General features: G+C 42.2%; 3 protein-coding genes across 3 annotated transcripts; 1 reads left to right on the forward strand and 2 right to left on the reverse strand.

Annotated features, from left to right (window-relative positions):
* Window positions 1–837: 837 nt before the first annotated feature.
* On the reverse strand, window positions 838–12,093 carry faxca (failed axon connections homolog, metaxin like GST domain containing a). The gene is made up of 6 exons (XM_069657471.1): window positions 11,626–12,093; window positions 9,437–9,572; window positions 9,091–9,287; window positions 8,747–8,964; window positions 6,801–6,917; window positions 838–5,585 (listed from the first exon to the last, which is right to left on the reverse strand). Exons 1-6 carry the CDS (start codon window positions 11,883–11,885, stop codon window positions 5,281–5,283), a joined length of 1,233 nt encoding a protein of 410 aa, XP_069513572.1. The 5' UTR covers window positions 11,886–12,093; the 3' UTR covers window positions 838–5,280.
* Window positions 12,094–13,795: 1,702 nt separating this feature from the next.
* On the reverse strand, window positions 13,796–21,484 carry ccnc (cyclin C). Its single transcript, XM_069655813.1, has 12 exons — window positions 21,381–21,484; window positions 20,915–21,021; window positions 20,589–20,673; window positions 20,418–20,487; window positions 20,174–20,225; window positions 20,008–20,063; window positions 17,403–17,438; window positions 17,215–17,306; window positions 17,026–17,093; window positions 16,831–16,910; window positions 16,452–16,570; window positions 13,796–14,943 (listed from the first exon to the last, which is right to left on the reverse strand). The coding sequence occupies exons 1-12, from the start codon at window positions 21,410–21,412 to the stop codon at window positions 14,889–14,891; spliced, it is 852 nt and encodes a 283-aa protein (XP_069511914.1). The 5' UTR covers window positions 21,413–21,484; the 3' UTR covers window positions 13,796–14,888.
* A 597-nt stretch (window positions 21,485–22,081) lies between these two features.
* ngs (notochord granular surface) lies at window positions 22,082–24,964 on the forward strand. The gene is made up of 11 exons (XM_069657722.1): window positions 22,082–22,278; window positions 22,390–22,555; window positions 22,649–22,798; window positions 22,921–23,040; window positions 23,152–23,247; window positions 23,595–23,729; window positions 23,867–23,977; window positions 24,051–24,161; window positions 24,246–24,370; window positions 24,474–24,755; window positions 24,871–24,964. Exons 1-11 carry the CDS (start codon window positions 22,082–22,084, stop codon window positions 24,962–24,964), a joined length of 1,587 nt encoding a protein of 528 aa, XP_069513823.1.
* Window positions 24,965–25,029: the final 65 nt, after the last annotated feature.

Genomic DNA, 25,029 nt, shown 5'->3' on the forward strand with positions numbered 1-25,029 from the left:
GTGTGTGTGTGTGTGTGTGTGTGTGTGTGTGTGTGTGTGTGAGTGTGTGTGTGTGTGTTTAGCCAGGTCTAAACCCAGCTCTCTGTGGGACCCTGTTGCCTGGATTCTGTCCTATCAGCAGGCGACCATCTGCCCTCCTCCCGGCCCTCACGCTCACACAGGCATCCTTTGCATTATTCATTTTTACACACACGCGCACACACACACACACATAAATATACACACACATAACACAAAGGCACATTCACTCCTCCCAGCACAAAACATCCAACCTCACACATCATGCACACAGGCACGTGTTAGACAGCCACACACTCACACAGCTGCTGCCTCTGACACTGTACGCCATCTCTGACTCACCAGCGCTGCTTCACACGCTGGAGTCATTGTCAGCTCTGAATCGTCTCCTCGGCCTGTGTGGAAAGAATCTCTCAGGGATTCTTGTGCACAATGGCTGCAGAAACACAACCAGGCAGTGTCATCAAAGATCTTTCATCTCTTCCTGACGGTTTGTCTTCTCTCCCCTTTCTCTCCCGAACACACTCTCAGAACTCTGAATCTGCACTCCCACCACTTGCTTTCTTCTCTCTCTGCCCTCCTTTTTTCTCTCTTTCAGCACAAAGAAAAGGGCAGGGAGCTAATTCTTCTGCAGTGTTGGGTGGGCTTAGTATTGTCATATGGTAGCAAGCACAGAGGGAGAGGGATTAGGACACTGATATATGCCAGACTGTACCCACATGTAAGCGCTGAAACAGAGCTAAAAGATTCACCTTTTATTCTTAGGTAGATTTCAAAATAAAAGCCCACAATAACTGAGACAAAACAAGAGGAAAATACCACAGCTATATTTAATGAAATATTACGAGTAATCCATTTTCATACAGCTTTTTATCTCTATGTTTGATACATTCATAAGAATCTTTTTTAAATGTTACAGAGCATTTTCTTTTAGGTCACGTTCGCATGTTAATTTGCTTTTATTTTCTCAGCCCCCCTGGTTGTCGTATTTACAGTTTGATGAGACTCCGCAAGTGTTTGAGCACACACACAACACCACGAAACAATGCAATATGGCTTCTAAAAGTCTACAAGCAGAAATCTCAATGAGGGGAGCGACGGACACATGACACAGGGCCGAACCCCTGACCTTTGACCTTTAACAGCTGAGGGACACTGAGACAGATGAAGATGACCACAGACTGGAAGGAACTGTACAGGTTTGGAGACGCTGATGAACAAGGTAACTGACCTCGTCATGCTGATATGAGCTCGAGCGATCAGTCTGGTATTCAAATGTTTTTATGGTTTAAACTGGACATGAAGCTCTGACACAATGCTCTTGATTTTATGATATAACATTCACCAGATGACGTCTCAAAACGTGGAAACACATGCAATTACTGCAATGACTGGCAACGTGAAGATATGCAGTGTCAATGGAAGTTAAAGAATGCACAGTATTGCACTAATACACAGATCAATACAATGATTGATTGACAGGAACTGTCACATGTAAACATAAGAAGAAAAGTGCAAAATAACGATATCAATAATGAACAATAATCATTGCATCAAGCACATCCACCATTAAAAAAACATTTATAGGCGTAAAGCTTTAAATAAAATATAATAAATTACTATGACATATAAAAACATAAGTCATGTTCTGGCACTGATGTAAAGTAAACCGCTGTAGGAGTCAGTGTCCATAAGGCTGAAAAAAGAAGGCAAGAACATGCAGGCGAGGGCTTTTAAGACACAAAACAACAGTTTTCAGCTCATTTTTTCTCAGTTTTACACAATATGCTCGTGCTGAAATGACTTTGCAGTAAGTCCTCCTCAATAAAGGCTGGGTTGAGGCTTTGATTTGGAGCCCAACTTTTTGATATTTTATTGGTTTTTCTGTCCAGCGAGAACCCAGAAAGCCTTAAAGTGAAGGAGCCACAGAGAAAAAGCTGCGATCTCTGCAGTCATTAAACCACATCATCACATTTTTCACCAAAACCTTTGAGTGTTAAAACGTCTTCATAACCTTGTGATGCCATTTTGTTACTTCTTATTCACAATGCAATGCTACATATTGAGGCTACCTTTTACAACTTCCCCCCGCTGCAGCATCTCCACAAGTAGCGCCTGACCGATGTTGGAATTTTGAGTCATAAATATTTGAGTTTTAAAAATACCAGCAAACAATATTTTCTAATGCATTAATCTCTGATTTTTAAAGAACAGGGGTTAAGATGTGTAGAGTTAAACTTGTCAGTGCTCTCTGGTGGACAAATGATGCATTGGAGACACTACCTCTAAATTTCTCAAACACATTTGTATCCACTTTTTCATTTGATCTCCCGACATTTATTGGCCGAAAAAATGATACACATGCTGTATATTTGCATTAAGGCCTGGTCACATGAGCATTTAAAGTGGTTACACTTGGCTGCAATTTAAAGATTTAAAACAGTTCAACGTCAGTTCAAAATATCAAGCGGTCTTTTAGGAGACAGAGAGTCACAAATGGAGCAGGCTGTAGCTCATTAGCTGTTTGACAGAGGTTATTAAATATAGTGGAATGGTGCCAGAGTATTTACTGAAAGAGGAATATATGACAGTTGATGGTACAAATACATGTGAACTTGTCCTGCTAGCAAAGAAGAGCTCTCGAGTTTGCTAACTGACTGTTAGCTGCGCAGCCTCCTAGCCAGAAACAGCTAGCTTACAAGTAGCCATTCATCAATCTTTTAGAAGAAGAGATGTTGCAAATTTAGCGCAGTTCAACATCAGATACCTGCACAATTTTTGCTGTTGAAAAACATCAAGCTGTCTTTTTAGAAACAGAGTCAAAGATGGAGATGGCTGTAGCTCATTAGCTGTTTGACAGAGGCTGTTAAATATACAGTAATGGAATGGTGCCAGAGCATTTACTGCTCCACCAAAGAGGAATATCTGACAGTTATGATATGAAGTTGATGGTACAAATACATGTGAACTTGTCCTGCTAGCACAGAGCTAAGTTAAAGGGCTCTCGAGTTTGCTAAATGACCGTTAGCTGCGCAGCATTCTAGCAAGAAACAGCTAGCTTACAAGTAGCCAGCCACCAATCTTCTAGAAGAGAAATTTAGCACAAGTTGCGCAGATTTATTAAGATACAGTTAACAAACTTTTGCTGTTGAAAAATATCAAGCTGTCTTTTTAGAGACAGAGAGCCAAAGAGTCAAACATGGAGATGGCTGTAGCTTATTAGCTGTTTGACAGAGGTTGTTAAATATAATGGAATGGTGCTAGAGTATTTACTGCTCCATGAAAGAGGAATATTTGCAGACAATTATAATACAGAAGTTGATGGTTTACATGTGAACTTGCCCTGCTAGCACAGAGCTAAGTTAAAGGGCTCTCGAGCTTGCTCAATGATTGTTAGCTGCGCAGCCTCCTAGCGAGATACAGCTAGCTTACTAGCTAAACTGCTTCACCAAGTAACCTGCCACTGTGTCACCAATCTTGTAGCAGATTTTTTTTTTTAGCAAAGAAGCGCCAATTATTTCACCGTACCACTTTCTGGTGTGACAAGGCCTTAAGCTAGTTTTGCTAACCCAAGCTAATCTTAAGGTCTATCTCTTTTCAGGCCCTGTGAAAAATCTTTCTTTCAAGCCTATCATGAACACTATTTTAAGCTGGACAGTGAATAAGAAGCAGCAGCATCAATAAAAGAACCACACTGTAACTGTTTTCGTTTTCCACCATCTAAATGAACAACATCAAAATCATGACAGTGTGTGTGTGTGAGGGAGGATTTGCTGAGCTGTGTACACGTCACCACTCTGCCTTCATTCACACAGAGGATGACTCATCGCACACGTACTGTACACCCCTTGCTTGCAGCCATAGTCGAAGCTTTAACACACGATATGTTGGTTTGTGCATTTGCTGAGTGACAAACACACATAAAACCTGCATCTCATCGTTACACACCCCCAATACAAAGAATCTGACATTAAAGATGAGATGAGCGGATCGGTGTCTGTTCTGTTATTGCTTCATGCAACCTCCTCTGAGCAATCCATCATTTTAAATAACTCCTTTTAGTCGGCTACATCTTTGTGTGGAGGGTTATGGCTAGAGTCACCGAAAAAAAAGACACATAAAAGTGAATAAAGAAATGTAGACAATATAATCACCATAAGGTGTAAAGGGAGATTTTTGATTGGCACGTACCAGCCATGCACCTTCATTCAGTTTATATCTACTTCATCTATGTGTATGTATCTATGTGTGATTGTTCAACTCGCTCTCAATGCTTGAATGTGTCTATTCTACCTAAAGCTACAAAACACAGGCGCTGGACAATGTATGTTCTCATATTATGCTTCTAATGTGGGAGAAAAATGCTTTTTTTTTTTGGCAAAATAATCATTTATATCGTTTCAAAGTGCTTATGGCAGATTGCGATTTACTACAAATTTTCCTCTACTAGATTTTAATGCATTATTTAGATATGGGCAGCAGGCATTACTGTAACATCCCATTTGTGTAGACAGAAACGTACAGAACAGGAGGTCAAAGGGTCCTCGCATGGACTTTGATAACACGATTTGGTCGATGTGTCCAACACAGAAGGGATTTTAAAGGAGAAACACCTACAGTATTTACACAGAGGGGATGACTCTACATTTCTACACGCTATCTATACTATTTATACTCATATATAATCAAATATTCTATCTATTAAATCTGAGAATCAATTCAGATCCATTTCTATATGTACACTGGATAAATCCTGTACAGTTCCCTACGTGTCGCTGTCGTTCAACACAAGGCGTTACGGGTTTAATTAGTCGAAACACACACAAGGCTGAGTGGTGCGGGGTTGCTACGAGGGACGACGGCGGGACACGTGCACACGTAGTTGCGACGGTTACAACGGGACAGGTGGAAGTTGTAACTGCAGATGAAGACGTGGAGGAGTTTCTCAGCAGGGGCGTCATTTACTCCTGATTTCTTGTTTTTAAATCTGCCTTTTTCTCTCTCTCCCTCCACTGAAACTTCTCTGCTGTCTCCTCACTTTTGATCCATTTTACTTGCTGTATTTTTCACCCCCTTTTCCCTGACTGCCATCGTTCCTCCACTACAGTGTGCAGGTTGAACCTCTAGGTCCTCCCGGTCTCCGCTGACACAGAAATACTCCCCAAATCTTCTCTACTCAACGAGAGACGGGGCATGTGTGCAGGTAGGACGCAACTCTTGTTGTGCGTTTATATGTGGTGTGTACTATGCATTTGTTTGTTGTCAACACTTGAGCTGGTCCATTTCAGAGCACTCCGTGTCCATGTCCGAGTCATACAGCGAGTGGCCTGTAGGGTCACTGTCGGGCGACGGCGGGTCCTGCGGCTCGTGAGTGTGCGAAGTGTGTGTGTGCGTACAGTCCTGGAAAGTGTCCGTGCCAGAGTAGAGGCCCAGGTCCGGAAGTTTCGAGTTCGAGTTGCTGCCGTCTATGCTGTCAGAGTAGCAGAAGTCCTCCAGGTCCACAAACCACTCAGGCCAGAAGCGCCGGCGGATTCGCTCGCAGTACATGGCCAGGTTGATGAGCTCCCCTGGCAGGGACAGAGAGCAGAGTGGGTGAGGTGTTCTGAAAATGTTAGGCAATAATACTGATTGTACCTATATTGTCTATACCCTACCATACGATACTATAAAATACGATACGATACATTTTATTGTCTCTATAGGGAAAATTGTCTTGGACTGAAATGCTGCACATATTGAGTAAGTACTATTGTGTAAAAAACATAAAGTAACAACAATCAACATGGAAACAGAGTAGCACCAAAGACAATTACACATACTGAGTCCAGAAAACAATTCCCCAAGCGGACAATAAAAGAATATCTTTTCTTATATCATCTGACACATATTTTACACATATTACACAACAACAAGTGTGGCACAAACCCTACAGTCGCAAGTAACATCATATTTGGATTGAGGTGGGCACAAATGAGTTATACTGCATGTTCCTCTCTAAAGCAGTAACTTCAGCAGTTGAGATAATGTCTTTGCCTGCGATATTCATATCAAATGTTGGCTATCCCAAAACCCATCATTTAAAATTTAATGATGCCATCTCTGAGGTCAAAATCTACCAGCCTGTTTCGCAGTGAGATGTTAGACATCAGGCTGTCGGAAAAGGAATTTCTGATGCAGATTTGTGCTTTGAGGTTCAAGTGGAAACGGTTCAGTCATGCTGCTTTCAGCTGAAGGAACTCTGCCAAATCAGGTTATTCTCATCTCCGAGGCTTGGACTACTGTAACGCACTTTATTGGAGCTCTGTCAGAACTCCCTTCCCTGACTCTAAATGGTGCAGAACACTACTGCCCCATTTACCGACACTAAGCGTGATAAAGTGATATGATATGAACACTCACATTCTAGCTCCTGTTGTTGATTTGAAGGTCTACTGATCCAAGCATACATTTCAATGTCTTCTTAAAAAATATCTTATATGAGATATTATAACTATCTTGAAAATACATGATGATTCTCAGTAAGGTCTGCGCATTATCCAGAATAACCAGCACCAGCTTTTCATGATACAAATGCTGCATTATGATCTTATTATCCAATATTGTAAACAACACAAATTAAATCTTATTTTGTTGGCCTTGCAGCAAAAGTCTTTGTGATTGATATCTCAAGATCTTAGCTAATAAATCTCAAACTGTCCTCCTCATTTAAGAGAAGAAACAGATGATACTTCACAGTACGGGCTGAAAACTGGTTGTTTAGATTTGTATTTCAGTGAACTCACCTTTGATGAGCTGCTCCGGCCGTGTTCCTGGTAGCGTCCACATAGCGGGGGCCAGGTGACTGAACACTGCAGCATCTACTGTTGAAAGCTTCGAGCCCATAAGATACTTCTTATCACCTTAGAGAGCACACAAGGACAGATGTGTCAAATAACAACATGAAAATATCCTGTGTCGATGTTCTTCTCCTCTTAAAGGGGTGGTTAAAATTTGTGAGGAAATCAACAAATTCACTTTCTTGCAAAGATTTAGATAAGTGAATCGATCCCACTCTCTTGTGAGTATGGTAAATACAGTGCAGCAGTGAGTTAGCTTATCTTAGCATTAATACTGAGAACATGAGGAAATGGCTAGCCTGCATTGTCCAAATGTTTAAAATATACATTTATTGTGTATTTATGTATTTTGTTTGCTTAAAGGAGCAATTTCCCCCTGGTGAAAGCCACTGTCAGTCAAAGCTGGTGTTCTCTGTAATCAATAGAAGCAATCAGCGCCATAGCTGTGGAGAAAGTTGAACAAACAGGTTTCGCCCATTCTACACTCCTACAACACCCAGTGTGCATTGCGCCCCTCCCTCTGAAAGAAACGGCCCAGCGAGAAACGCTGGAGTGAAGTACTACTGTTTTCCAGAGCGGTTCAGAATCAGAAATACAATGAGAATATACCGGTGGATCGTCTAAAAGATCTTCAGGTCTGCAGTCTACATTTCAAACCTGACGATTTTGAACGAGACATGACATCGGAGTCGGGCGTCCTAGATTGAGGAAGTGTAGTTAAGCGAGCTCCCTGGCCTCCACCAGATGATGCGTTTTAGTCTGGTGGAGGTTTTCCAGGGCCCATTGGAGAAGCGGATAGCGTCCTCAAAAGGCACAGAGCGAAATTGTATTTTTTCTAGCATATTAGCTCCCCATAATAGCATGATAAGACTAAGGTTGAAAATCGGCGAACTGGCCCTTTAATGCTTGCAAAAAAAAAAAAGCAAACATAAACAACGTGTTTGGGTTTTATTAGAGGTTATGTGTGGGACTATTTTTTTATTATTTTATTTATTGGTGAAATAACGTGACAATAAACAGGACAGTGAGAGTGAAAAAAAACAACAAAAAGAAAACGTGGGACTATTTAATGGCCGGGGCAGTGATTTCCTTTGCTCAGATAACTGTCATCTGACCGTAGCTTCACTTTTAACGGGTAGTTTTTGCTTTAATCTACAATGACGGTTGTTTGGATGCAAACATGCTGTATTTCCAACTGGGACATTGGTTTGTGAGATCAAAGATGCGATGGCTACATAAAATAGCAATGTCATTTTAAGTTCTGACATAAAAACACACACATATGTACAGAAAACATACACATGGAAGGAAACCGTAAGGGGAAAAATTGCTTCTGGCCACAAAATGAAAGACTTCAGAGATCGATCGATGCCTTTAGGGTTGTGAAACCTGAGTGGGCACACAACACTTCCCACCTCTTGCATGCTCTCAAATCTCTCTGTTTTGCATCCCCCAGCACAAACTGCCAGAGGTTATGTATTGATTCTAGACTGCAGTGCAACGTTTTCACCTCAGGAGGTCAGTATTGAGCGTTCCTTCCATTTCACTGAAAACACTGCTGCCCCCTAACATGTAGAAACATGATGTCGATGTTATAGTTCTCAAGACACACATTGAAAAACCATTGCAGTGGTTTCACTCTCCCAATAAAGCTGCTGATCTGCCTCCAGGGGAAACTAGAGGAACACAGAGGCGAGACAAACTGTGACAGAGTCTCCCAATTAGAAAGTGAATGTCCTAATACGTGCTGCAGAAAAACTAATGTGCTGCAATAAAGGATTTCACATGGGTAGATTTAAGGTGATCGGGTTGTTGTATTATTTATAGTACTGTAGATCTTCCGTTTGGTGAGCTACATTATTTATAGATTGAAGGTATTAAGGATATTTTACCTAGAAGCGTGGCCAAAGTGCGCATGTCTTTCTCCATCAGGGCGTAAACTTCCTCCTTAGAGAAGCGTCCGATCCCGTGCCCGTACATCTCCCTCTTTACAATCCCGCCGGTCAGGTGACTCAGAATCCACTTGAGCAGGTCGCTCAGTGGTCCGCTCACCGACAGCATCTTCTGGGTCTCCTCCAGGTTGTCCACCCACTGACAGTACGCTATGGTCCTGCAGCACAAACACACAGTTCTGTATTTATACAAATACAATAGACTGTATGCAAAATATCAATCCTTCTATCTCCTGTTCTATAACAACAAAAGAAGAGCAGTTTGAACTCCACTAGTCCCTCACCAGTAGAAATGCTCCTCCACCATCTTGGTAATGGCGCGAGACACAGCCTTCTCCTGTGGCGTCAGGCTCTTGTTGAGGCTTGCGCCCAGACGCTCTTCCAGGAAGTCGATGATAAATTCAGAGCCGCACACTTGCTCCTGGTTATACTCGATCCACGGCATCTTTCCCTGTGGTGAAAGCTTCCCATCAAAGTAGTTCTGCAAGTGGGAAGGGATTCATGAAATGATTATGGAGAGGAGCGAGGGAGGAAGACCAAAGAAGAAAATGTTAAAAATGAAGAATAGATAAAAGTTATTGGCAATTAGATTGGAATGAAATCAAGATAAATATACAACCCCAGCTGTACCTGGTAGGGCAGGTCCACCATACGGAGGTAGGTCTCCATCTTAAGGCAGAAAGGGGAAAGGGACGGGGCGCCCGATTTGGGCCTGGAGAACTGGTGGAGTATGATGGCATCTTTAGAGTCCAGCTCTTCCTCCTTTCTGTGTGACAGACAGAACAACAGAGCTGCAGATCACACAGAAGGAGAAGCGTGAATAAACAAACTGTGTGTATTTGTAGTGCTCATGCCATGGGAACTAATTCTTTCTCACAGCAGTGCATTTGGGGACAGAATCAAAGTCCTCACAAGTCCACACTTATTCACTTAGATGAGAAGACTGATAGCACTCTGATATGTCTGTTAGCTTAATACATATAAGGCTAAAGCCAGCAGCCTGTTAGTTTAGCTTATTGCTAAATATTTAGCACCTCTAACACTAACTAGTAAACACATCTCACTTACTTAATCCATGTAAAACCTTGACTGTAAAAAAAGGAATTGGTCTTTGGCTAACCTCACAGACAAGACTCAAGAATTTTGGAAAGAGCCAGGCTAGCTGTTTCTCCTTGTCTCCAGTCTTTATGCTAAGCTAACCTAAGTGCGTTGAAATATGTGTGAGTGTAGGGTGTGGATTTGGCTATGATATGACTGACTGAATAAATCAATGATCTGCAACCCATGTCCTTTAACTAGCCCTGAGTGATAGTCTGCCCTGGGCCATCCATCCAAGCCAAGGGAGAAACTGCAATGTCAAAATAATGAATCATACCCTTGCGAGAGATTATGGTGCATTCACGGACACTGTTGGAGGCTACTTTACGGACAAGGGCAGGCCTACAAAACGGCAACTAATTCAAGTGGACTTAATGCAGAACTGCGGGGAGCTATCCACAGTGTGAGGTGCTGAACCGTCAAAGCAAACGTCAGCCTAAGAGCGGAGGAGCTGTCTACGTCAGAGTGGTGCTCGCGCGCTGTTAAAGAGCCTGGTTCAGTTGCACTAATTGCTGTTTCATGTAAAGGCACGAGGGTACCGGAAAATAAAGCGTAGCATACAGAGAGAGAGAGACGTGAAATATTTAACGTCAGACTGGACAAAAACAACAACAAGGACTTGTCCCGAAAGCCTCGTCCAAGGAATATTTACCGCACAACGAACATCCTGTATTTCCGTGGAAATATCGACCCCAAACTAATGACAGCTATGAGTAGCCGGTATACTGTATACACCGGTATAATAAAGGCCTACATGGGATGTTGTTTTCAGTTGAGATAAAATCACTTCATCATCATCATCTAAACATTCTTGTAATGTTAATAACAACACAAAAAAAAGAAAAGAAAAAGAGGTGTGTTCACTGCCCACCCTATGACTTTTATTTTGATAGTCCCTGTGTTGTTGCAGGGCTGTGAATCGTCATAAACAGTGGGCCTTGGACTGCAGGTAACCCGAGCCTCTTTAAGGTCAACACATTCAATGAACCAATGAACAATCAATAATGTTAAACACAACATATTCTCCTTTCACTCAAAAGTGCCTGTTTAAACCATTGTTTGGCTTTGGTGCGACTGTTCACATTACAGGGGTTTTTTTTGTATATCTGCAGTGCTTACATTGAAACCAGCCTCCGGAACCTGTGTGTGTATGTGTAGCAAAGGGGGGTAAAAATAAAGCGAACACACAAGATGAACCTTTACATCATGTCGCCTCGTCCTTGAAATACAGGCACGTGAAAGTGACCCTCTGTCACTGTGTATAACATCCAATTTTATGAGAAGATAGCTTCTCGAAACAGGCCGGCAGACCAACAATCAACAATGGAAATATAAACACTTTTGTAATCGTTTTTACCACACCACAACACAGCCTCAGCCATGACCCCCGAGATAGGCCGCATTAATTCAGAAAAATAAGCCAATAAAGATGGAAACGGCCTAATGTGTGTGTTTATGAGGAGGGGATTGGGGGTGGGGGGTTCCGTTACATCACAATCCACCCACTCACGATTCTTTATTCTCCACTGACTCCGCTCTCACCCCGCCCATCCTGACAAGATTAAGTAATATCAAACCCCAGTGAAAATACAGCAGACCTGCGAGATTTGGGCTGAAAATACGATCAGAGTAAGATCAGCTGTTTTCAGATCGATCTCTCTCCGGCCCAGGAGGCCCGAGCCCCGCAGCTTCTACTCTGCCTCCTCTGTGTTTGTTGGTACCTGATGGCCAGCAGTTCGTGCAGCAGATAGGCAGCAGCAGCGAGCAGAGCCCCTCCGGTCAAATACAGCGTCTTCCTCCACCACGAGTCCGAGCCCAGAGCCGACATGATCCCGCTGTAGTCCTGCAGTGGGTAGGCGATGATGTACCCATAAAACGAGAGCGTCTCATCGGAGCCCAGCAGGCCGGAGGAGAAGCTCTGGTTCTGGCCAAGATCAACCACACACGACCGCGTCCAGGCAAACCCGACGCGCCAACACATGCTCTCTGTCTCCGGCCACTTTCCGCCTCACTTTGGCAGCTCGGGGCTTCATCAGCGGGGGCTTCATGGGTGCATACGGCTGCACGTGCGGGGAAACCGGGCGAGGAACAGCCGACTGGACACTAGCGTCCCGCCCGGAGCTCGTCCCCGCAGCGGGGTCCACATCCTCCGCAGCCCGCTCGGAGCTCGCTGACTGTAGCCTCCCCTCTGTCACTGTCGAGTCAGATAAATAAACAATACTTCCGGTTGTGGCTTTCAAAGTAAAAGTTGAGTCTTGGATTATGTGTTGCGACATTGTGGGCTAACCAAATCCCTTTTGTTTGTGATTGTTTGAATCAACAATCATGGGCTACAGTTGATAAGCACAAAGAGATGACAGTCTACATACTGCAGATATTCGGAGGGTCTGATATTAGTACAACAGCTACAACCATGGCTGCAAATTATTATGATAATCTTGTACAGAAACATATCAAATCTATTTTAGCCAAAACAGGCAAGACAGGATTTTTGTCAGCAAAATGCAAGGCTTAATATAGGATCATATCAATATCAAAGCATAGGCCTGAGTAAATAGCTTATTTAGGCCTAAAAAGACTAGTAAAACACACACACGCACACACACACACACACACACACACACACACACACACACACACACACACACACACATATATATACTGAATAACACAAAACATACTTTTTGTACGGAAAAGTATTTTTTATTGGCTGTCTCTTTACATTGGTAAACTCTTTACAAAGTATTTTTTGCTTGTAATTTCAACACTTTCCTCTCAAAGTATTATCCCCGTAACAAAATGTAATCTTTGAATAAAAATACTTGTCTCACATCGGAATTTTCATTGACCGTATACAGAAAATCACGGGTCAGGCTTTAACGTATTTATTATGGTATTTTCTTCCCCTACTGTAAAAGATATATTGCGGGATTTTATTTTGAAGGAGTCCGTTGATGTTTTTGACGTTCGTCTCTGCTCACTTCACGTAGGTTAAGTGACGTCACGAGGACTGCCTGCACCCCATGGTAACAACAACTAGAGGCAACGACAGTTAGTCCTCTGATATAATATTACTCAGTGGAATAGTTCATAATTTTTTAACAACAAGCGGGAGAAAATGTGAAGAATAATAACCCTAACATTATGTCCGCATGAACTCCAAGATAAAATATAGCCCTTTTTAAATATGAAAACAAGTATGTGATATGTTACGTATTCTTGGCATCTGCCACTAGGGGTCCTACCTCTGCCATACTGCATTAAAGTGACATTGAAGTTAGGTAAAGAGACTGAACATGGCTTTTGTAACATGCTGCAAGATTCCCCAGAGTCCGTTACATACTGTATTTATAAACATGATATAACAGCTTGAAAACAGAAGAGGAACCACCTTGTTTTACACACCATACGTTTTATTATCTTAAATGATAGACAAAAGGAAACGTTCAAGTTATAATAAAACAATTTGTGGGAATGTTTTAGACATAACTAGTAGGAATATCTAGGCTGGGTGAAGCCCTTTAATGTTATGCCTGTCCATGTGAACAGTCATGTAACAGATGGAGCCTGCTGAAGGGCTGGAAAATACCAGACGGGAAACCAGAACAAGGCTGCATCCAACTTGCCTCAGAGGCTTCTGTGTTTTTCATCAAGTAGGCCTGTGCAATGTTTTTCCAATAGTGACAAAAATAAAATATTGTACAGAAAGCCACCATGGGAGTATTTAAAGATGTATACAAGAAATGCAACATAATCCACCCCAACATGTGGACAATGTGCTTTTTAAAAGGCGGTTTCTCTTTAACCAGCAGCTTTAATGTTGTAAGGCTTCGAGCACTTTCTTTTGAGAACAGCCACACACAGCTCGCACCGTCTTACTCAACAAAAAGGGACAATTACACGTTTATTCACACATATATTGCCACCATTTAGTGAGTAAACAGATTGTAAATGTGGATCAAAAATATGAAAGTACAACAAAAACTTTACAAACAAATGTAATTTGCATTTACTCAAATGACAAATTAAAACAAAATACAAATACAAAATAAGCTTTATACAAGACATTACATCTACAACTAAAGCAGAGTAACTGAAAAATAATTACAATTGCAGCAGGCAAACAGAAACGTGACAGTGAAACAAAGACGGGCTCTTTCATCCGCAACAGAAGTACGGAGTTCATGATTTCTGTTTTCTTTTTCCATAAGTAAGCAAAAAAACAGCCAAGATAGAATAAATGAAAATCATTTTAAGGCTATTTACAAAAGATCAGAGGGAATGGGAGGGAGGAGGTGGTCTTGTCATGATTAAAAAACAGTAAATAAGTAGATTTAGAGAGTTAATTTGAGCCCCTCTTCATGATCAACCAGCACAGACCTCACAGAGAATCCAATCACATGACAGTCGCACAGCCAATCAGATCCACTCTCTGACTGCACAGGAACAAATCATGTTACAAAGAAAGACTACTTTAGTCCCTGAGGAATGAAAACCCACCCAGACTGGCCACTCACACGTTGCACACACACACACACACACACACACACTTCTGATCAAGTTTTCTTGAATCCCACGGAGCTCCACATGACATCACTCGCTCCTCTGGGCTGTTCAAGGATGTCAGGATCATCACAATGACATTAAAACAGGTTCCTACTGAACCATCACATCTGTCCTCCAATCAGTTCCCCCCCCCCTTCAAATGTTCCTCAGTTTTAGTTCAGTTTCAAGTCTGGAGCAGAGCAGAGAGCCTCATCGTGAAGACAAAACTGTCATCACAGATCAGCTCTTCACCATCAGTCCATACACCCATAATGACAAGAGAAGGAGGAAGTGAAGACACGCGTCTAGAGAGTTTGTCTGAGGCGTCGCTCAAAGATCCTCTGAAATAACATTTTTTTCTCAGCTGACACATTTTAAAAAGATCCGGCCATCTTTACGTCGACATTACGGACACCCGTGGAGACACACAGACGCAGCGCTAAGACTGGCTGTACGAGTTGCTTTGGTTCCCATTGGAGCTTTGGTCACTTTCACTGCAGACAGAAACAGGGAGACAGATGGAGGAAGCAATTACACTCCGCTCATTCAGATGCATTATAGAGTGTCAGGTTTAAACGAGCTGCGAGAGACTTCATTTCTTTGTGTCTCATGATAGTACAATGGATAAGATAGCTGTCAGGGGAATTGTATCATTTCTAGATTCATCACATCCAGTAGAATCCTCTCAGGTAGTTTTCCTTACGACATGATCTCATTACAACAAGACATTTATTCACCAAGACATCTGGTGAATGCAGCTTCAAACATTTAATTAACTTTATTTCATGTATATTGTGTTCTTAAAAGCAAGAATCTATAAAACAAAACATGTATGTACTGTATATAACAACATTTGTGCACACAGAACTCAGGATGGGTATCAAGAACCGGTATTTTTTGGTACCGGTACGTGATTGGTCGGTACCTAAAGTAACGGTAAGCTCATGGACAAACTGCTCCCATCGGTATTTAACGTTAACATTCCGTCTTATTTAACGTAATTTATATTCAATCCTTTCATTCTAACGTAGCTGGCGTCTGTCCCCTACTGATGACGAAGCCGCTGGCGTCAGGCGGTGATGTTGCATTGTTGTGCTCTCACACTGGAGAAAGTCTAGTCCATCTCTATGGCGGAAAAAGCAAAGCGTTCAATGGTTTGGTCTCACTTTACCAAACTTAACTCTGGTGCACCTTCGTTCAAATTAAGTAAAAAGGTAGTTGCGTCTTAAGGTGGTAACAAAAGCAACCTCAGGAAACAGTGCAGCGTGTTTCACAGATTTTGAAAAGCGGCTAACGCTAACACTGTTGCTAGCGTTACTGGTAGTACGTCCACAGTGCAGCCTCCAGATCCCGGTGGCTCCGATAGCAACGCTGCAGATTGGATTAGCCAAACTACAAATGCAGTTAAAACGCGTTTCTTATAAATAAGCCTGTAGTTATTCAGTCACTGTTGTTAGCTAACTTAGGTTGTTAGGACTTCTGAAGTAAGTTAAATTCCAAATTAATCCAGAGACAGCGTCAAACAGAAGCCCCAGCTTCATCTGTAGGGGGTCACGTTAGCAGAAGACAGACACCAAAATCCATCGCTAAAAAAACCCCGCAGAATGTCACAGAGCTGTCGCAAAGTTTACTGTAAAAGATTTAATTCACTACAGTCCAGTTGGTTTAGGTACGCTAGCAACTGATAGCTCTTCTAAGTGTACATTTTTGAGTTGCCATGACAGCCAAGAAACTATTTTTATATTGCTTATGATTGTTACTGTTACCACATTTACTGTTAATGTTAACTGTTGTTACTGTAGGAAGAGGACCACAGCCCTTAACCCAAGTTACAACCCTCCTTCCAGAGGCACATTATCAGACACCCTAATAAAGACATGTCTCTGTATTTTACACCAAATGATGGAGAGTAGTATCGATAAGTATCAGTATCGATAAGCAATATCTGTATCGATAAAATCCTAACGATCCCCATCCCTACACAGAACCGGATCAGGTTTACCTGTTAGGAGGAGGTTTGGGCTTAGGCATCTTGTTCAGCACGGCAGCTATCTCCTTTCTGTCATCAAAGTTTTTCCACTGGTCGTAGAGCTTCAGGATGACTCGGATAATCTCCAGGATCTTGACAGGAAACACACACAAGTTATATTGATCAGCAGCTGTTCCACAAAAAAAGGATGTCAGAATAGTCAAAAAGAAACATGGTTCCCTTGTTAAATATGGTGCAGTGATGTTTATAAAAACAGCTCCTGTAGCTTGAATCAAAGTTCAAGTATTTTATAACCTTATTTAATATTATTCTATCATGTTTTTAAGTCGGGTCAGGTTGCAAACTGTAACAGTAAATATCTAGCCTCCTGAGAACAAGGCGATGTTCTTACTTTGTCCATGTCGACTGAGAGCTCTGCGAACCACTGCCTGGCGTCTTTCTGCTGCACAACACAGGCCACATGGAGGCAGGCTGTGGGGGGGAAAGGAAGAAAAAAAACTGATCATGTTACAGCTAATAAATCTTGATTTAAGTCGGTAACTACATTAAATACCTGCGATAACAAATGAACAGGGACAAATCGTACCCAAGGCGATCATAAAGGGCGGGTAGAGCAGGCACAGATCAGTCCTGTATGTGTCGTTCACTATTCGCCTGTAACAGAAAGAGACAGAGTCAGCCTTCTAACAACAGATATATCTAGTTGTGTTGAATCTTTTTTCATAACTTCCTGTCACAAATGAGACAAGCAGCATGTATGCAGACGGCATTGTACCAGGCCAGGGGCAGCAGCATGTCCTCCTGTCCCATATCCTGCACATACTGCAGCAGTGGTCTGTAGGGGTGGTACACGATCAGGCAGCAGTCCTGAGAAAGAGAGGACATCAACAATAAGTCTAATTTAGTGGTGCACAAACACAGACTACAGTACAGCAGATTTGATATGAAGCTCTCTCCACTCACCATCAACTCCAGAAGGTAGAACTCACATTCTAATATCTGAAAAACCACAAATTAAAGTTGTGTTCAACAGATCAGACAAGTTAAATTGGACTTGTTTTCAGAGTATTTGAAAAAAAACACACAAAATATAAATATGAAATTTTACATGAAAATGACTCGTGTTGGCACTTCAGGACTAAACGTCTTAGTATATGAACTACTTATTAAAGCCTGACCGATATATGAGACGGCTGATATTATTGGGCCACTATGTGTCTATCACAGACATATCATGAAGGGTGTTTATGTTTCTGATATCGGCTGCTGTAAAAACGTTTTCTTTACAGAACATTTAACGCAGAAAACAACACATGGGGTCATTAAAAAGTACGGGTGGGACACAATATTGATATGGCAATATATCGCTGTCCTGACTCGTGCAAGACATTTATCGATAGGCTGGGGCCGAATATCAATTATTTATATTTCCCTGAAGTTTTGACTCACTGCGTCACTACTGCACGAGTCCTCGCGGTGACGCTTGTGACATGAATGAGGGTAACATGAACAGAAATTGATTGGCCGAAGAAGTTGACGGCAGGATTAAAGAAGAAGACGACAGCGGGATAAAGTCGGACAGCAGCACGCTCGCCATTTTCAAATCCAAAGTCGTAATTTGTTTTAGCAGTTGTTCTACAGTTCTGTAAGTTTAATTTACAGACTGAAAACGCACGTATGTTGTTTTATCTCAGTATGTGTTCATTTCTGTGAAACTGACACTTACGGTTTTTATTATTTTTTGTTTTTTTCATCTAAAAAGTGGGCTGCGTCCTATATACTGTTGCGACCAATATACCAGTATAAAATGCAGAGAGAGGTATGTTATTGTGTTACGCTATTTTACCCAGACGATGGTGCTATAATCTATCTTTATCGGTTGTTAAGTGGTGGCATCACACCTTTGCATTAAACTTTTTCCGGTTCCAAGCTGCCACAAAGTCTCCTATTTACAATATGCCGCGGTGCTGTTTTCTTCACGGTTTTAAGCGATTGATTATTGCTAACACTTCGTCACGGACATGCACCGTCACAAGCAGCATTGCAGCCGCCACCTTCACAAAATTCATTATCGTAGGCTGCCAGCTACCGCTAGCTACAGCACTGCTAGCTAGCAGGATTCAAACTCGACAAGGTGAAAACAGATGGTAGTCTGTAATTTGTGCGTTTTGGAATGTGTTTTAAATGAAAATAAATAGTGTTGAAATAACTTGTAAAAACTTTTTTTTTTAATAAGTAGCTAGAAAACGTTTGTCCTTCTGGGATACCCCCAGAATCAGACTGCATCTTATATTCCAGTGGGACTTATATTCTGAATTTTACAGTAATTGCAGTGAGTAAATACATTAATCTTGCAATTTACCTTTTTAGGGGCGTTTTGTATTCTTTAGTTAACCAGATATCGTGATGTATCATTATATGATTGTCTTGCAATATATCAATAATTGCAGAATCGCTGTAGCGTGATATTATTGTTAACGTGGGCCACGTATTGTGTATCGTATTGCGAGTTACCCTGCAATTCCCACCCCTGTCAAAAAGTGGTCATCAGTTATTCTGTCCCCTAAAGCGAGCTCTGATTTAATAGTATAATACTCTCTGCACTGTCTGCAGTCACACATAGCAGAGCATTAAAGTTTAGCAGACAAATGGTCCACACTAGAATTGGTTAACAATGTATGACAGTGTTAATTAGAATTTAATAAAGTCATTCATTTAAATAAGAATAGTCATATTGGTGTAATATGCTGTCACACAGGTAATGTCTCAAAACTCCCATATCAGTTGGGCTTTCATCTTAACTACTTTTTAAAAAGCAAGTTAAATAAAATAAGTTATGGATAGTAAAATGTTTGTGTTTACCCCTCTTTGTCTCCGTGCCATCATCACTATTACTCTACATGCAGATTGTAAAATTGCTTGCAGGAGTCGCAGCGACCCGCTAACTCATCCTCTTCTGTGTGAACCGCTCCCTCCTTTTATCGCTCGCTGGTGGCTCACTATAAATAATAATTTACACAGCGGCCAGGACAGGCAGCGTGTCAGAACAGCCCTGCTGACGTCCTGGCAACTTACTGGAGATTACAGATAAATTAAAATGCTGGCGGTTCACACCATTCAACACCAGGGTGAGAAATGCTGCACTGAATGAATGCGCCCCAGCCAAGGCCAGAACCATCTCCCAAAGCAACAAAACTTTTATCAGAGGTTTGCAAACATTAGTTGTGGAATCTCACGTATTGGTAGAGACTAACATGGCAACACTGTGACACAGTGTAAGGGATTCTCGGTATGCTGTAATGTCGCACAGCAGTGCATAAATAACTGCAGAGGAAGCAGGAATACAGTTATGTGGTTGAGTCATAGCATCGTTGATCCACAGTCAATTTCTTACACACAAACACATCTTAATAAGGATTTCTGTTTGTAATTGTGTACTTAGACTTCGAGCAGGGTTATGACCTTACTTATCTATCTGCTGTGGGCACATTAACTGTTTAATATTTTTCACATTGCACTTTGTTTAAATCACGCTGGGTAACAGTACATTGACAGACATTTTACTTACATGATTCATTCTGTAAGGGAACTCCTTTGGAAAGGCGTAGGAAAATCTTGTTTTCACTGTTTGAGAAAAATAAAACGTCATTATACTGTCCCCACTGTGGAATACATTTAAGAGGCTTGTAGTGCTTTCAGATTTTGAAAATGCATCACTAAGGATTGTCACTTACACACAGATGTTGCTGCAGAGATCAGCCTGGTGTTGGACACAACTCCAAATTCCTGAAAGGACATTAATGCTTAAGCTCCGATCAGAAAAAAAACAGCACATATACGACGGGCTCTTGCATAAGGAGCAAGGTGGTGTATCGCCCTCTCATATTCAAACCCTCAAACACCCCTAAAAGCAGCCTCTTGTGGCTCGAGTGTAAAAGAGAAATCATTTCTTGTCGTCCTGGCAAGAAGCCTCCTTACCTCAACTTTAGAAGCCAAAAATACACAGGTGGGAGCCATGAGCACAGGATCTATACTTTTCAAGGAATACCTACAAACAGGAATAATAGGAAGATTTAGCAGGATTTTAGTAGGTGTTTTAGTGAGTAGTGTTATTAACTTATTGATACTAAAATATTGGCGCTTCCTCACCTGGCATAGAAGCGTTTGAAGTAGACAGTTGCAGTAGCGATGACCTGCTGCCGCAGCTTCAGATGTTCCCCCAAAGCCTGAATGACTGAACAGACAGAAATAAAGTGTAAGTAACTTAGAGTAAAATAGCCAGATTTTTATTGTATAGTAAAGAAATACGTGTGCAAACAGTAAAATTACACAACATTTAATATATATATATATATATATATATATATATATATATATTTATATATATATATATATATATTTATATATATATATATATATATTTATATATATATATATCTGCGATAAAATATGTTAAACAGAAATGTAAACAATACCATTGGCAAAGAAAATCTGCAGCTTCCAGTACTCCTCTTCCGAAAGAAACTTCAGATCCTTCTGGCGCTCTTTCATCAGGTCCTGCTTGTCCAGGACCCACTGCAGACTTTGACGGAAAAAATACAAATATTATTTACAGAGTCGCAAAGTTTCGCTCGTGAGTCTGACCGTGATCAGCCAGGCTGGCAGGTAGCACAGCTGTATCAACACAAACCACCGTTAAGATTTAATATCGCTGCCGCACAGTGTAAAAGATATGGAAGGGATAATTGAAGCTTTTATAACGACTTTTGCCTCAATTATATTTTGTCCCCGTGTTTATTTAAATAATGTTAGCTATTTCATATGGTAGCAATAACAAACTGTTAGCATTGACGTACGACACAGCTAACAGCAGGCCTCACAACACAGACGGTAATTTACAAAATAAAGCCGTAACACGTCAACATTTTGATAAAAACTTACTAATGAGAACTTTGCCAGAAGTTTCCCGCCATATCGCAGCAGTTGAGGTAGAGAAGCACACTTTAAATCGATACAACTTTACTACACAGAAGTAGATAACACAGGCAAAGGGGGATGCTAAGTAGACACGAGAGTAACGCCAAAAACCTTCCGGGAGGAGACGGACCGAGAATAGTTCCGGGATGTCCGTTCCGCCTTTAGAAAATCAAAGGTATTTGGAGATATTTTCTGACTACATTTTGAAATGACCAAAACACTTTCTGATTTAATGTACAGTAGTCTTTTTTAATAATACCCTGTAACACCCGAATTTCTCCCCTGGGAATCAATATCTTATCTTTACATTTTTCAGGGGAAGTGAGTGACACATATGACTGTTAAAGAAAGAAAGAAGAGAGATTTTTAGCTAAAAACCACCACTTAAGCATGTACAGGAGAGACAAGAGATAAGAGGTATGGCTTTGTCCACAGGGGGCGCCAAAATCAACACAAACTGAAGGTTCCTCACAGGAGCTTTAATTGACGTAACCTTGATAAATGTTTGGAGGGACATTCAGCCTCGGGTTGGGGAGGTTCAACATTCCTCTGTAGTGTTTAGGGAAGGGCTGAGAAGGATATAAAAACCCCACCGCAGACTAAAGGATATGAGTGGCCCATTTCCAATCCTACGCTGAAGTATTAGCAGTTTCAGGAGCGTCAACATGAGTCGCAGTCCAGAGAGGATGTCTTCATACCGCCGGCATTTCGAGGGCACCATGGCCTCCTCTAATGCCTACCAGGTCCGGGTGTCCAGTCCTTCTCCCACCCGCAGGGACACCCGCCACCGGTCTGCTAGCTTCACCAGGGGTGGAGGGTCGATGGGGCGCAGGTCCATCTCCAATAAGTCTCGCATGACCAGGTGAGTTTAAATCAAAGGGCAAAAAATCTCACCCTTGAGCTACTATCCAAAAGATCATCAACTGCTGCTTAGATGTTATTCTTTACTCGCACTCTTCTGTGGTGTCTACAGCAGTGTGAGTATGGGAGCACTGTGCTTTGGTATGTCCATGGGATTTGGGCCAAAACTGGACCTGGATGCGGCTTCAGCAGAGAACCAGGCTTTTATGATGACTCGAACCGGTGAGAGGCAGGAGATGGTTGCCCTCAACGACCGCCTGGCAGCTTATATTGAAAAGGCAAGAGGATAAAGCTCAGAGAGACGGACACATCATGCTCATGTTTAACTCACAACATCTTATACTGTCTGTCTCCTGTGTTTCTTTTCATAGGTGCGAACCCTGGAGTCCAAAAACAAGCTGCTGGAGGCTGAGATTGAGGCCCTGAAGAGCCGCCATGTCCGGCCATCAGGCCTCAGGCAGCTGTACGAGTCTCAGCTCAAAGATCTGAACAGGGTCGCCGAGCAGATGAGAGTCCAGAGGGTGAGGGAGGTCATATCTCAGGCCCACAACATGTTGAGATCATGGTTTGTGATCTGGTTCCAAATGGTGCAAATTCAGTACTTCATTATCTGCTGTATTTTCCCATTAAACTACCTGTACAGGATCTGTCTTTGTCAGCCAAGGAGGCGATGGTGGGACAGCTTGAGATGCTGAAGTCCAAATACGACGAGGCTGTTGAGGCAAGGAAAAAGACGGAGCATGACATTGAGGTTCTCCGTCCGGTAAGAAACAGTGGGAAAATCTTTTTAGAACTTCAAATTTAGTCAGATTATAAAAGCTGATGAACATAGTTGACTGAAACCATTGGAACCGCATGTGACTCATTGTCATAGGATGTGGACAAGGCGACCTCAGCTCGGATCGCTCTGGAGAAACATCAGGAGCAGCTGGAGGTCGAGCTGGCCTTCCTGCAGAGAGTTCACAAGGAGGTAACACATGCTTCGTCTGTTCACCTACACTGTGACTGTGAGTCAGCGGCTGGTGACTGGGATGCCTTTCATTTTATCATTAAAGGTTTAATTGGCTGGTAATTATTGCTATGACAGGTTAGACTGTGACGAAGACACTGCTGATGGATCGAGTGAGTAAGATTGTAAACATGGTAATTTGCAGCAAGGTGTGACGCTCATAGGAAGCTAAAGGTGAAAGATGTGACTAGTGGAGCAGACTGGAACTTAAATACATGATGTATATAATTTTAGATACAGGCCACACTGTGTCAGTGCCGCATGTATTGCTTTTCTGTCAACCCTGCTTGTTTGTGGTTCACTTCAAGGAAATCGAGGAGCTGATGCAGCGGATCTATTCAGCAACCTCCAAGGTGGAAGTGAGCTTTGGCCTCCCGGACCTCTCCTCCGCTCTCAGACAGATACAGTCACAGTATGACAGCATCGCCGCTAAAAACCTGCAGGTAGGGTGCAGCTTCGAAGCCATGTCATGTTCGCTTTAACTCTTATAACAAGTCTGGGCCTCTTTTTTTATGGTATTTAATTCATTTTTACTCGTATTGGGCGTGGATTTTAACTGTTACTGTTTGTTCCTCTCCAGGAAATGGACGCTTGGTACAGCTCAAAGTTTCAGGACCTGAACAACGCCTCCAACAAACACGTCCAAAGTGTCCGCAGTCTGAGGGAGCAAATCGCAGGCTACAAGAAGGACGTGAGTATGATTCTCGTCTATTGTGAATTCGACCATATCTTAGAAAAAGCTACATGTGTATGTGTCTGTTTAGATTCTCAACAAGCAACGTGAACTTGAGGCGCTGAAGACGAGGAACGAGTACTTGGAGGTTCAGATTGTTGAAGCGTTGGAGAAACACAAGAAGAAGGAGGAGGACATGCAGGTCACACAGCAGCTCAGCAGACATTTTCTTTCCGTCTTTTAACCTGAGACTACTTAAAACAAAGCTTTCTGTCATGTGCAACAGGAGCGTATAGAGGCGATTAAGCTGGACCTGAAGGTGACAAAGGAGAAGATCGCTCTGCTGGTGCGGGAATACCAGAACCTGCTGAATGTAAAGATGGCGCTGGAGATTGAGATCACCACCTACAGGTCAGTCACACATGTCCTGTTGTTTAAAGCTCAATGCCAGTTCAACCTGTTACTGTTACTAACATTTGCTCCAACTTCCCTCCTCTCTTTGTTTGATTGTCAGGAAGCTGATCGAGGGGGAAGACAGCCGCCTGAGCACCATGGTCCATAATCTGTCTCTGAGTGGAGCTCTGCATCTCACCTCTGGTGTTAGCACGCACGCTGCCTCAGGCTCTGCTTCAGTCTCAGTGTGTGAAAGCTCATCAGGCCTTGCTGTGAATTCAAAAATCGATGGAGCTCTGGGTGCTGGCGGAGAGCGAGGTGAGGCGGCCTCGTCAGACTCCCATGATGACTTGAGTGAGGAGCAGGCTACTGAGACGTCTGAGAGGAAGACTCTCCTCATCAGGTAGAGGGTGACAGAATGTCTATCGTGTAATGTTTTTAAGTTCAAAATCAATAACTAGTACAGAGCTGATGCAGGAAAAAATCTTTTTTCTCCACCTGTTGCCCTTTTTTCCCAGAACAGTTAAGACAGACGAGGACACGTATGAGAGCGACACACAGGAGCGCACCATCACTATTTCTGGAGCAGCGGACGACACGGATGAAGAGTAGACCGCTTGTCTACAACAAATGTTTCATGTCAGGATATTCGGGCTTTAAAAACCCTAAAGTTTGAT

Source organism: Semicossyphus pulcher, unplaced genomic scaffold, assembly GCF_022749685.1.
Source record: "Semicossyphus pulcher isolate SPU_LCO1_2020_fin unplaced genomic scaffold, fSemPul1.0.p SCAF_11, whole genome shotgun sequence".
Classification (NCBI taxonomy): Eukaryota; Metazoa; Chordata; class Actinopteri; order Labriformes; family Labridae; genus Semicossyphus; species Semicossyphus pulcher.